This window comes from Falco biarmicus, chromosome 3 (genome assembly GCF_023638135.1).
Source record: "Falco biarmicus isolate bFalBia1 chromosome 3, bFalBia1.pri, whole genome shotgun sequence".
Lineage (NCBI taxonomy): Eukaryota > Metazoa > Chordata > Aves > Falconiformes > Falconidae > Falco > Falco biarmicus.
Genome location: NC_079290.1, coordinates 112,640,444 through 112,654,085, shown reverse-complemented (window position 1 = coordinate 112,654,085; position 13,642 = coordinate 112,640,444). Strand labels below are relative to the sequence as shown.

At 48.5% G+C, this 13,642-nt stretch overlaps 1 protein-coding gene and 1 long non-coding RNA gene across 8 annotated transcripts in view; one reads left to right on the top strand and one right to left on the bottom strand.

Annotated features, from left to right (window-relative positions):
* The first annotated feature begins 3,103 nt into the window (after positions 1-3,103).
* Positions 3,104-13,642, top strand: part of LOC130145626 (uncharacterized) — a 32,367-nt gene continuing 21,828 nt past the window's right edge. Inside the window, exon 1 of the long non-coding RNA XR_008820621.1 lies at positions 3,104-6,672. This is a non-coding gene — a long non-coding RNA (uncharacterized LOC130145626). The remainder of the gene's footprint in view (positions 6,673-13,642) is intronic.
* The window catches only part of CASZ1 (castor zinc finger 1), a 208,121-nt gene continuing 202,410 nt past the window's right edge, over positions 7,932-13,642 (bottom strand). For all 7 annotated transcript variants that reach the window (XM_056330672.1, XM_056330670.1, XM_056330668.1 and 4 more), the window contains one exon: positions 7,932-13,421. In XM_056330672.1, coding sequence (XP_056186647.1) covers positions 12,172-13,421 — 1,250 coding nt within the window. In that variant the 3' untranslated portion in view covers positions 7,932-12,171. The remainder of the gene's footprint in view (positions 13,422-13,642) is intronic.

Sequence of the window (13,642 nt, the reverse complement as noted above, 5' to 3'; positions counted from 1 at the left end):
GAGCCAGCCACATCTCTAGAGCTGTGTCCACCTATTATGCTCATGAAGGGCTGGCTCTTACTACTATGTAACTCTAAACAAATGAAATAACATAATGGAAATGTACCTCAGACGAATTTTGGGGTATTATGGAAGATGGAGGGCAGGGCCCAACTCCTCCACTTGCTGTGTAGTAGAAGCTCTGAACTGCGCACTTGTCGATTTGAGGGGCTGGCATGGGCTCTCCCAGCTCAGGGAAAAAAACAATCCCATCCTCAAAAGGGAGCAAGCACTAACCTAATAAAGGCACCAGCTGGACGAAGGGAAAACCAGCTCTTTGGAAAAAAAAAAAAAAACAACCAACCTCCTTTCATTAGAAAAATAATATATTTCATCCAAATAAGGTAAAAATATTTGAAATGGGGCAGAAGTGAGCACTAGGCAGCATCTGTCAGGCCCTTTCTGAAAAGGGGAAGATTATTACACTCAATTACAATTTATTTTTGTAAAGTGTCTTTCAGACTAAAAATCTCCCCAAATGCTTCGCAAGGACTTCTCAGGGGTTACTTACAATATGGAGCATCTTAGAACACCCCTGTTTTCCCACCAAGCCCTTCTTTTCTGCATCTGCTGAAGGGTTTAACCCTTCAGGATTTTTTTTTTTTAATTCTATATTTGCACAAATAATGAGAGAGATTTTATGATGATGGCTGCAGGAACATGCCTGAAGAGGAGTAGGGGAGGATCTGACATTGTATTTTTTTTCTGTTTTAGGTAAAATATTGGCTTTTCCTTAGGCCTCTGTCTCCTGAGTTAAAAGGTGATTAGCTGGATAGGGCTGATTCAGATGATCTAGAAGTACGACTGGCTTATTTGTTGCCTGTTTTTCTTTCTGTGTCTGTCACTTTGCCAGCCTGCTTGTCTGTCTCTCAGTCACTTTGTCTGCTTGGCATGCCTGTTTTGTGCAGCATCCCTGTTGTTTTTTCAGTCTTCCGTCATGCCTGCCTGTCTCATAGTGCCTAGTTTCCTGTTTTTTTCTAACACTTCAGAAACTGACTGCTTCCAACTTTATCCCTCTGCTTCTGTAAGCTAGTACTGTGGTTTTATCTGTTTGGAGCTGGAGTTACCTCTTTAGAATGAATTTCTTTAATTGATTTCTTTAAACCAGAGCAAAATCTTGGGCGGATGTTCTTCCATCTCTTTAAACGGATTTGCTTTACTTAAGCAGTTTCAGCTGAGGTGTGCGCACAAAAGGCCATGGACTAAATTGCTGCAGCTTTCCTACACAGATGAACTACTCTTTGCTTCCTGCCTTCATACAGTATCTACAGTAGATTTCATCTCTGCACGCCTGTTTGCTCGCTTAGTTGCATGTTTCTGTGTGTGTGCATTGCTGTGCAATAGTATCAACACTCGCACTGCAGCAGCCAGCAGGTTTTGGGTGTGAGAGGGAGGCTGGGGCTCCCGCTTGCTTCCCAGTGTCTTCTGTGCCCCAGAACGAGCTGGGGATGTTTGACTGAAACTGGAGCATCACACTGTTGCATCTCTTTCTTACTTACTTTTTTCCCCAGCTCTAAAAACCATGGGCGGGGTTGGCTGGTTGGCATAAACCAGAGAAGCGCAGTGACTGCCCCGGCCGTGGGTGTCCCTCCGTGGCTGCGGGGGTGGCTGCGGTGCTGCCCCCAGCCACAGGCCACAGCTGGTCCCCCTCCATCTCGTGGGCGCAGCTGGCTCTAGCCCAGATGTGACTCGCGGGGCTGGAGCCTGGTAGCCCAGCTGAACAAACCAGCTTGCCTCTCTGCCAGAGGCTCTGGCTTGCTTTGGCCACAGACCAAACGGCTTTGCTTTACCCTCTTCAGTGCGTCGGACGGTAGAGCTGTGGTGTTTAGGCAGAGCTTGGCTGTGGGCTGGGACCCACAGGAGGCTCCTAGGGGCTGCCGGTGACAGCAGGGTGACAGCAAGGTGACAGCAAGGGCTCGGCAAACGGTGAAGCTGGCTTCATGGGGAGAGCACAAGGCAGCACCCTGCCCTGTGGGAAGGGGAGGGGGCAGGGAAAGGCTCAGTCTGCCTGTCAGATAAATCTTCATCTGTTTACTTAAATCCTCAGTGTTTCTTCATTTGTTTGTTTAAGAGTTTCCCTGCCAAAAAAGAGCAAAAGAAAGGAGGGAAGCTGCCTCCGTTGGCCACCCCTCCTCAGCCAGGATGGGCCTGGGGCACTTCAGGGGCAAGAGCAGGACTAGGGGCCACAGCACCCAGCCCTCCCCCCAGTGGGATAAAGGGGTCTGCCTCTGGAGGGGCTGTGTGAGCAAAAGCTTGGCCCTTGAAAGGGAAGATGCATGTTAGGGGCTCTGGAGAGCCCGCTGCTTGCCCCAGAGCTGGCATGAAGAACTTGTCATCCCTTCTAACACCTACTGTACCTAAAAATGCTGTTCAGTGCCTTTGTCCCCTCTTTGCCCTCCCCCCTTTGGTAGAGACTGTGGCCCCCGGAGTTAGGTGCTGCCAGCTTTCAGGTACTGGTGAAGTTTCGTCTAGACAGCAGACAAGAAACCCAAAAAGCAGGGTCTTCCTGCCTGAATGTTGTATTTCCACGTAACAGTGTCAGCAACAGAAGGACTCAAAAGCATCTTGCCTTTCCTTACCTTTTTATAGATATCCGTAAAATGTACCAGGTGTAGTACATACCACACGTGCAATTCCTTCTCGTGCTAACGCGTGCATTCACCGAAAGTGGCACACTTTTCTTGTCCCCACACAAGTATTAGGCAAAGCTGTGTATTTTGCTGTAGCTATGCATGTGCAGGTCTTACTCTCATGCACACTCTCACTCTTTCCAAGTTTGGTCATATTCAACTTAAGTTCTGCCTTGATTTGTGGAGAAAGGCAGAAATTATTTATTTATTCGTGTGTGTGTGTGTGTGTGCATGCATGTGTGAAGCTCAAAAACCATTCCCAACAACCTACATGCTTTTGCTGTTTGGAATAGGTACAAGCTGGTTGTTGACTTTCAGAGAAGTCTTTAAAGTTCATGTTCCCTTTGAAGATAATGTGAGATTTTATTGTCATGTTTGAAAGCTTCAGCCTCCTGTGTAGATTGCATGCAGATTGGGGGTGGGGGGTGGGGATATTTGGTTATAGCTCCTCTCCTTCCCTTTTCCCAAGAGCTGCTTCTTTAAAAGGGCTTCCCATGGTCTTCAAATAAGCCACCTGCAGGTTTGTGAACACAATTTTGCGCCTGTGCACAGCAGCCCAGAAGTGCAAATGCAAAGAGTGGCTGTGACACAAGCAGTCGATGCAGTCTGTATGTACCATGTAGCAGGATCCATGGTTCAGAACTTTACTTATTGCAAAGGGCTTGTGCAGGACTGTGAAGGAAGTTTTAGAGGTCAAGTGAAAGTCTTAGCTTTAAACACTTTGTCCACAGTCTCTTGTTCACTTCTATGTCATAGTACTTCTCTCTTGCTTTGTGTTATTACACCCAGTGCCCAGTGAAAATATTTTTCCCAGGAAGTCTCAAGGCGTTTATATCGATTAGCTAGTTGTTACCTGTTAAAGGCTGGTTTCTGTCTTGGCTCCCATACCTGAGCAACACGGACAGTTCCAAAAGCTGGTTCAATTAATTTTTTTCTCCATTGTCTGAATGTTTTTTCCCCTTTTTTGTCTGTGTTCTGTTAAAATTTCTACTTCTGTTCTCTTGTGCTGTTGCAGGGAAGGGGATGTGTTAGAATTAACTCTTGCGAGCCTTCTAAGAGTTAGGAGTTGCCAGTCCTGCCACCTGATCAGAGGCGTGCCCTGTTTTCTCAGCAGTAGGTTTCTCTAAAGCTGCAGCAGCACATGTGTGGTTCCCCTTTCCTGCCCTAGGGATTCCCCTGGAACCGCGCTCCTGCGGGCATCTCAGCCACGCTCATACCCAAGGACTTGACCACTTCTATGCTAAGATCCTGCTCAGCTGCAAATTTGCTTCTCAAGTCTAGAGGTGTAAATATGGGCTAATTTAACAGACCTATTTCCCTAGCAAGTCTTGAGGTCTTTGTTAATGGCGTCATGCCTTAGGAAGGCAGTGTTGAGCATTGGTCCTTGGAAGCTGTAAGTTACGCCCTGTGTATGTTGTGCATCATAACAGCTGCTTTTCCTCTACCAGTAAGCATCAGAATTCTGAATTTCCTTCTGTCTGGGTGTAGGAGGCATTGTGCTACTAGAGTAAATATCCTCCCAGTCGGACATGCTTTGCTGTGTTCTGTACTCAGCTGAGCAAGCTGTGAGGAGCATTTTGCTGGGCACGTGCGCCAGCACTGCACACCTGATGGTGTGGCTCAGGGATGATCGCTGGCTGCCCCACACCGGCCGCGCTGCGTCCTGGTCTGCACAGCTCCCTGGGAGGTGGTGGCTGGACTGAAGAGGAGTTAGGTTTGGAGCCAATAAGAGCTAGTAAGAAAGATTCCTGCAAATTAAATGAATGCCTACAAAACAGTACAAAAACTGTTCCTTGTAGGTCAGGGACATAAGGAGAGGTGTAACCCACAGTGGTTTTTTTCCTAGTAATCTCTAAAAATATGCTTGCTAGACTGTGTGTGAGAAGCACTCGGATGAGTAGCGATGATAGTCTTTCTGAGCCACTGTGATGGCTATTACCTTCATTTGTAGCCAGCGCTGACAGTCTGCTGTCTTTGTTTCTGTCCTTGTTGGGCAGCTCTTATGGCTTCTGCAAGGACAGGTTTGCATGTGCTGCGGCTGGACTAGGCATGTTTGGTTAATGGCATCTAAAAACCAGGATGATTGGAAGCAGCAGCAGAACCATCTGGTCTCCTGGTCTGTGTCCTAGAATACCTTGAATGCTGCTTGTTTATGTTTGAGGCAATTGAAATTCTGCTGCCTCTGTTGGTTTAAAGTCTTGAGTAGTTCGGAGAGGGGAAAGCAGTGCTGCTCCTTTTGAGTTTCATGTTTGGGCTGGTGCCAGGGGATACTCCTGCTGTGGGTGCATATGTTGGTGGGTGCTGCAGGAGACTTGGTAGTGTGCTGAAAAGCGGATATCCAGTGTCTTACGTAAAGCAGGCAGTGTAGGTTTGTGGCTCTGTGTGTAACCGTAGGGTCCTGGTCTCACCAAAAAAAATGTTGTTACAGAGTACGCTTGATGTAATCAAAGTATTACAACTGCCCAGTTCTTGTCCTGACGTTAGAACGAGCAGCCTCGCTAGGCATCTGCTGCTTTCCATGGCTCACCAGCTGCAGGGACAGGGTGCAGAGCCGCAGATGCACAGCTGCAGTGTCACCAGTTGTGAGGGCTTGGAATGTATGCAACAGTGAGGCTTCAATTTGTTCATCTTGCAGCTTCTCCCATGACTTAGTCGTTCTTTTATGAAGTGCAGTCAGAGTTCCACAGGGAGCAGGCAAGTTCCAGCAAGAGCTTTCAAGCAGCGAATGTCAATGTCGTTCACATCCCCTGTCGGTCCCCCCCGCCCCGGAAACAGAGTCATGTAAATATCCCATGTGCTGTGGGCAGAGCTCCAGTGAGAACAAACCTCTGTGCTCCAAGGTCGGATTAGGAGCGTGTTCAGATAATGACATCTGAAAACAGGATGGCTGGGAGCTGCAGCAGAGCAGTGAGGGGGCTTTGAAAGAGAGAGGAGTCTAATCCTCTCTGCTAATAAGAAGGCAGCTGCTGCCAGTGCATCAGGCTTGGCAAGCGCCACTTTGCTGCTTCTGGGTTCTTTTGGCGGGTGGCAGGCGCAAAGACCCAGCTGCTTTGAGATAGTAGGGGAAGAGCCACACAGGAGGGGTTTTCTTTGCTTTCTTTGAGTAGAACAAGAACTTTGCCATTGCTTCCCCCACCCCCGGTCCCCAGGAGCACTTTGGCAGGACAGGCGTCAGGGCAGTGTTTCGTGCCAGGCCAGTGCCTGGGAGCAGTTCAGCTGGCACCGCAGAGCCCGCGACCGGCTGCGCGGGCGTGGATGCACAGACACCCCGACACTTGCCATCGGTGCAGAACCAGTTGCAGCTCCCGAGTGCTCGAGCCCAGCCTTGTCAGGAGGGCTGGGTGCGTGCTGCCCTGTGTGCAGTCTCGGTGCCTCACCAGTGGATGAACAGCAGTGGGCAGGGTGGAAGGCGGGGGTCGGCACAGAGGCAGCTTTTGTGCAGTTTTGATCCGTTTACAAATTTCCCCGAGGACCACTGGGATGGTGCCTGCTGTGGGCTCCCACTGAGGGGGCGAGTACTCGGGGACATGTCGGGACCTGGCAGGTAGCGCGAGGGCAGTTGCTCTAGAGCACATGAAGTGCTGTGAACATGCACGTTTCCCCCCTCCTCCCCCGCAAAGTAACTTGCTTAGTTCCACGTAAAAATGGCATCTACTGCCTGTCCCCAGCTGCCTCGTCCAGAGCAGGGATGCTGGTGATGGAAAGCTGTTCTAGCCCCAGCTCCAGTGTGGAAGTGCCCAGGCCTGGGGTGAGTCTTGGGCAGGAGAACGGTGGGGACAAGCTGCCGCAAGCGTGCAGTGGTTTTATCTAATCTATTGTTCCTTTACAGTCAGCGTTTGTGACTGCTGGATCAGTTGCACCAAGGCAGTGTTGTGTCATGCTCTGGCTGTCAGGACACGCTCTTGCCTGAGAGACGTTCTCATCCCCGATGGCCTCGCTGTACTTTACAACCGCGTGGGCTATGCCAGTTTCTGCAGCAGGAGAAAACCTATGGAGTGGCCAGGTAAGGGGTGCTTGCTCTCAGATCTTAGATGCATGGCATACAGCTTTGTGCATTCTTGCCAAGTTCTGCCAAAGTATACGGCTTCAACCTTGCGTTTTGGTGACTAGTGGGTCTATTAGCCCCCCAGCCCTTCTATGCAGACAGGATGCCTCACCTCTCTCGTTAGGGTGACAGTCAACCGTCGATTGATTTAGTGGGCTTGGAATGTCATTGTAAGGTTTCAGGTGGGTTACAGCAAGCACGGCTCCACCACGGTCCCAACCCACCACCCTGAGTTTGCAGGCCAAGGTAGGAAGGGAAAAGTCAAAATGTGAGTAGTCACTTCTCTCCTTCCAGGTCCCAGTTTAGCAGATCATGGACACGTAAGTATCGCTTCTGTCAGGGGCCCCAGTGAGCGCTTCAAGTAAAGCTACAGGGCTGCATAAAAAGCTCGAGGCCAGAGTCCATATATATTAAAATGGGTGCAAGGCATTACTAGGACTCCAGTGCTTTAAAAGACCCCAACCGCTACAAGACTTGTTAGTTCTTAAAAAAATAAAACCCTTCAATCAAGAAGACAACTCGATCACTTAAAACTTTGGGGTTTTTTTTCCAGTTTTTATTGAGTGAAAATGTCAAACCTTGCATCAGTCATGCAAAAAAAAATCAAATAAATAAAACACATATATTAAATTTCTAATAGCACTAAATTCAAGTGGAAAAATATTCAGTTCTTAATAACGCAGGTGCTGAAGAGACCAGATTCAAGTAAATCAGAGCACACCATCCTGTTTAGGGTGTTTTTTTTTCACTTTCTGCATTTTTGTCTCAAAACCTATATATATATCTATATATCTATATATATGTATATACATATAGATATATACACACACACATATATATGTGCATACATATTATTTTTATATTTATATATATACACATACATATTTATAAAACATTAAAAAGAGCATTGGTGGTTCAAGCATTTATTTCCCCCCCCTCCCCCACGGAAAGAAAAAACAACAACAAAACAAAAAAAAATTACACATTTAAAATTCAAAATGAGCTAGCAATGGCTTATAGTCCTAGTGTGCAATATGGATATTACAAAAGGCTAGAATCCTCCCTCTTTGTCTTTTTTTTTATTTTTGTTTTTTAAAGTTTTTTTTTTTGCTACATTGGAAATTTTTTTTTATTTTTTATTTTCTTTACAAAATTCCTTCCACGCAGACTTTAATCCAGTTGAGTTTGTGGCTAGAATGAACAATCTAGTCAATAGTTTTTATTTCTTTCTTTTTTTTTTTTTTTTTTTTGCTCTTCAGCAGTGAATGGTAGCAGAATCAGGAGGGTCCATCTGAAGGTTTATTTTGTTTGGTTTTTATCTTGTTTTGGACAGAATAGTTCCATTTCCTCTCTCCTCTTTCCCCCTCCTCATACAGATCCCCCACACATACACAGTGGGATCCCTCTCTTTCTCTGGTCGTTCGTTTAAGCACATATTTCAATAGCGTTGTATTAACAGTCCTGTTGATATGATAGCCTGAAGTGAAAAGCCACCTCGCTGTAACAGGGATCTCTGTGCTGCTGAGGCTTTGTTCAGAAAAGCACTTAAGCATGGGCTCAGACCTGTGCCCGTTCAGAAAGCATCTGCTTAAGAGTTTTGCTGGATTAAAGCCTGAACACAGCAGAATAAAAAGACGGGTTTAACTTTCCTGACTTGTTGTTGTTGTTGTTGTTGCGAATAGAGACATAGTAAGAGGTTTACAGAAACAAGACTTGGCAAAGGCTCTGGGGGTCGGGCCAGCCTGCTGGGTGGCCCTGTCTGGAAGGGCAGTGGCCACTGTCCTCCGAGGGTGCCTGACCTTCTGCGCGTCAGGCCCTGCTCGCTGGTCACGTTCAGCAGTAGCCTGTTGGGAAAGCAAGCTCGTTCCCTGTGCCAGCTCCCGGAGAGGAGGCAATAGAAGTTTGGGAGAAAGGCTGAGATGTTAGGGAGAAGTAGGGTGCCTTGGGGGAGAAAATGGTGTGCATAGATAAACACAGGCCCTTCTGGCACACTTAGCCACCCAGAAGGACATGTGGAACAGGGCCCCATCCAGCACGGACCGCACCTGCCTAAGGCTGCCTCCTGGGACGGTGCGCTGCGTCCAGCGCCCAGCACGCCAGGCTGGCGTGAGCAGCGCTACCTAGTAGGTCTTTCACCCCTTTCTCCACACACTTCTGCTCTCTCCCACTGTTGTGCAGTGATTCAGCCAGTGGAGTCTGGTGAGATGTGTAAGGGGAGAGGTAAAACCGCTATGTCAGGGTGCAGGTTCCCAGCTCCTAACAGCAGGGAAACAGCCCGTCTCTCCCGCACCGAACCAGGGCCCTCGTGAGCCCCGTGCCTCGCCCCTGGAACCAGACCCCCCCTCGCCTTCGGCGCCAGCAGCGCGCCCAGGCAGGTGTCAGGTGAACCTCGCGGGGTGTTGTACTGAAGGCAGTAGGCTCGATCCTGCTCCCACAAAAGTCACTGACAGACATGTTGATTGCAGCGGTACAACAGAAACACATTTGCTTTGCAAGATGTGGCTTGTGCTACAGCCAAGGATTCCTCTTGGAGCCCATCACCGTACTATCTAAATAGTTGAATATGGGGAAAATGTACAAGTACAGAACCTGCAGCAAATGCCGTTAAAAGTAAAATCTTTTTGCCCCATGCAATTTCTCGAAATTCCAGGGCCTCATTCCCTCACTCTGCCCCAGGAACATGAGCTTCATTATATGCAAGAACTGGGTTGTGCTAGAAAACACACGGTTGAGGGCAGGGGATATACCAAACAAAACAAAAACAAACAAACAAAAAAAACACCCCTATAAAAATAAAAGCCACACAAATAGCTGATAGAGGAAAAGAACTCCAAAGAATTAAATAAACTACAAACTAGTAATAACAATATTTCATTTGTTTTGTTTTCATTTGTTTCATCTCTACAAAATTCAAGTTAGAATTCAGAATCGTGCAGCTCCGGTCAGTGCTAGGAGTGTGAAGTCAGCCTCAAACCGCAGCATTAAGGCCCCCCCCATCCCCTGCCACCCCCTACAAACAAACACTACATTGAAGGAGGGGGAAAAAAAAGAGAAAAAAAAAAAAAAAAAAGAGAGAGAAAAAAAATTTGCACACAATTAACCATAATCTAAGGGCTACCCAGAAGGCAGGTGACCCCCCCCACACCATCCCTCTGGCATTGGTGGTTTCTCTTTTGTTCTATATATAGTAATAACCTTTACAGGAAAAATACTGTACAACTTTTTTTTTTTTTTTTTTTTGCCTTTCCTTTTGAAACATTATCTGAACATTCTGTCCCCACATTTACACAGCTGAGCTGCTTGTTTATAAATCAGACCTGATCTGCACCAGTTCCTTAGGGAAATAATTAAAAAAAAAAAACACCAAAAAAAACCAACCTAAACTTCTCGAGGCTTTTATCTGTTAAGGGTAAAAACAAATTATGGGGATCCCTTGGAGCTGAAGTGCTCATGGAATTGGGGGGGGAGGGGGCGCCTGCATGACATTAGAAAAAAATAATTAGGGGTTTTTTTTTAAAAAAGGGACAAACTTCAGACACAAGGAACCTTTTGCTAGGCTGGTATACTTACAGACTGGCACTGAAATAACTTATTAGAATTAATTCATATGGCTAGTCCTTCTGGAGTGCAGGTGTATGTAGACAAGCCTCCTCTCTCTGACTCAGGTGAGGATTTGGGGTCAAAGCTACTGTCCCACCTGTCAGGAGTCCGGGACAGTATTCTGTAGTGTGTGTTCCCAGACTGGACTAGGAAAAGGGAGCAGGAAAGAGCTTGTAGCCAGGGGAAAGCCCAAGCTTCTGAATGTTGTAGCTCTCAACACAGTATCATTGCGTTTGCTTATGCAGTGCCCAAGCTATTAGCCCTACTTGTCAAAATTTATCAGCATGGACCCAGAAATCCCTTAATTCTTAGCTGGCTACATCCCGGCCTCAGCTAGCATCTCCCCCCATCTTCGAGTTCTCTGTGCTGCGTGGGCTGCGGCAGCCTTAGGCTTTGGAGCTGTAAGAGTCATGACTGGGCCGGTAGCTGCCCCCGTGCTGTGGAGCAGCTGTGGCCCCCCAGCCCCGTGCCGAGCAGGACATCCCACAGTGGGATCCTGAATGTTCGCCTGCCGCCTCCTCCCTCTTCAGTGGTGCCTTCACCCTCTCCCAGATGTCACCAGAGATCTGTATCGGTCCACGTGGAAAGACAGACTTGCCCGCCCCCAGTGAAAGGCTGGGGCCAAGGGCTCGGGGAGTGGGGACATACCTGTCATCGTATGACTGCTTGGTCAGAGAGCAAGTTGTATTTTCAAGGCTGCTTTAATGGCTAGGACGCTCTTCTGTGAGCACGGTGCTCCTGGTGCTGCACCGTGGGACAGAGGTCAGCTCACAACCTCCTGAGATGGGGATACTGAAGCACCACAAAAACGCCTCGCCCTCAACAGAGAGGAAGCACTGCGGGGTTGGGATGAGATGGAACTGGATGGGAGGTTAACCCCAGTCCTCCAGTGTGACAGACCCTGTAACTGCCCGCTGCGTTCTTCCCAAGTTACTTCAGCTAAATCCCTACAGGCAGAACAGCAGGGATGAGGAGAGGCATCCTACAGAGAAAGTGTAGACTGAGAAAGTTTTACAATATAAATAGCATTCAAAATTATTATCATTAATATTAAAAAGGATCTGGAAGAACAGAGGAGTGTCCCATTCCCACCCCTGCTCATTCATTAATGCATCCTCATTTATATGACAATAAATACCCACTCCCACCCTTGCTGTCTGATGCCATTCATTTAATGCTGGAGAAAGAAGGGGGGGAGGGGGGGAGAGAGAGAGAGAGAGTGCGCACCCCTCACCCCCTCCTTCCCACTGGCAAAAGCTGAGCTAGCTGTCTTTGTGACACCAATTCCTTGAATTTTATATATGTGTGTGTGTGTATACATTATATATAGAGAGACACACACACAAATATATATTTCTAAAATTCATTACCTGTTGTTCCCACCCACCCCCCTCCAAGAAGTGGAGATTATTATTAGTATCGTACAACTGAAAACATGGAAAAAAAAAACAAACCAGAAAGAAAAATGGGGGGATAGAGCCCCTCCCATAACAATGGGTCCCCAGATGGGCGCAGGCCCCACGCACCATGCAGGGAGCAAGGAAAAGCAGCTGGTACCCTCAGGGTTCGTGTCCATACAAAAGGGTATTTTTTGCTGTGTCCTGCCCCCAGGTTCTGTGATCTGCAGAATGAAGTGATGCAGCACCAGTCCTGCTGCAAACTTGTCTCTCTTAGGGGGCCTGTGGAGGAGCGTGGGTTTCCTTCCTTCCTTCCTCTCTCTCTCTCTCTCTCTCATGTGTGTGGCACGGAGTTTGTTTTTCACTTGCCATCCTGATCCTTGTTCTTGCCTCATATGGGGTCCTCTTAGTAATTCTGTGTCAGAGGAAAACCAAACCACTGCCGCTGTTGTCTCTGAGATTAAGGAGAAGCTGCTGGAGCAACAGTAGAGGCTGGGGCAGCAGCTGGAGCTGGAGCAGGAGCTGGGGCTGGAGTAAGGGCTGGCTCACCCTGTGGCCTGGAAGCATTGCCATGGTCTGTGGAAGAAGCAGCCTCCTCTGGTTCTCCATCTTCTTTAGTGGCCAGGCCCTCAGGGTCAGGCAGCGATTCTTCAGAATCTGTGTTCAGGTCTTCCTCTTCATCCTCCTCCTCGTCATCATCATCATCATCCTCCTCTTCGTCATCCTCCTCTTCTTCATTCATCTCCTCCTCATCATCCTCTTCATCCTCTTGGGAAGAGTCATCCTCATCCTCCACATCACCTGAGGCAGATGCCACCGCCCCCCTCTCCTGAGAAGCAGTCCCGGCTCTGCTCGGTGAGGGACCCTCAGTGACTTCCGACTGCTTCTTGCTGAGGTCCAGGGAATCATTGAGGCCCACACCAGCCGCGTTCTGCAGGAAGAAGAGGGAGCTGTTGTTGTCAGTGCTGAGGTTGAGGGAACTGTCCAGGTTGATGGAAGAGTTCTGGATGTCATACTCAAGGGTGGAGTGGGCAAGGCCCTCGGGGCCAGGAGAGATGGCAGGAAGCTCCCCTCGCTCCTGCTTCTCATGTTTGCGCTTGTGCGAGTCCATCTGTGACATGCCCACCACCGTGTGTTTGCAGCCAGGGTAGGTGCAATGGAAGTGGGAGCACTTGAGTTTGTACTTGCAGTCAGGCACCTCGCAGTCCACGCTTGAGCTGAACTGGCAGAAGCCAGCAGCACTGATGACATCCTGCTTGCCGTGGTGCTTACGGTGGGCTGTCACCTTGGTGCTGTCAGTGCAGCGGAAGCCACAGCGCAGACAGTGGAAGTGTGTGCTATTGCCAGAGAACTGACAGTCTGGGAAGTTGCAACTCAGTGAAGACTTGAAGCGTTTGAAATCATCCAATACCAGGTTGTCAACACGATCGTGATGCTGGGCGTGCTTGTACATGTGGGTACGGCCACAGAACTTGTAGCCACAATTCTCCCGCGTGCAGTGGTAGTGGGTAACCTTGAGAGAGAACTGGCAGCTGGAGTCCTTGCAGTCCTCGTAGAGGTCATAGCGCCGAAATCCCTCCAGCATCATCCCTTCATCCAGCATCTTGCGTGAGGATGCGGTCTTGCGGCGCTTGCCAAACGGGGACATGTCCTCAATAATCCAGAAGCGCTTTTTGGCCCCCGAGGCAGTTGGCATAGTGATGGTATTCCCTGAGGAGAAAAAGCGAAGAGTGATGTTGCTGGCAGCCAGGTCTCTCTTCAACTCCTAACCAGCCCGGCAAGCTCTGTATTTGCCAAGACACAATGCTGCAACTGCTCCCACCCAGCAGCTCATCCCTTCAGCTCTGAACTTCTCAAGGCTGCTTTAATGGCTCATTAAAGGAACATCCCTCAAGTAAGCCTGAACCCTGGGATCGTGGGCTGGCTGATGC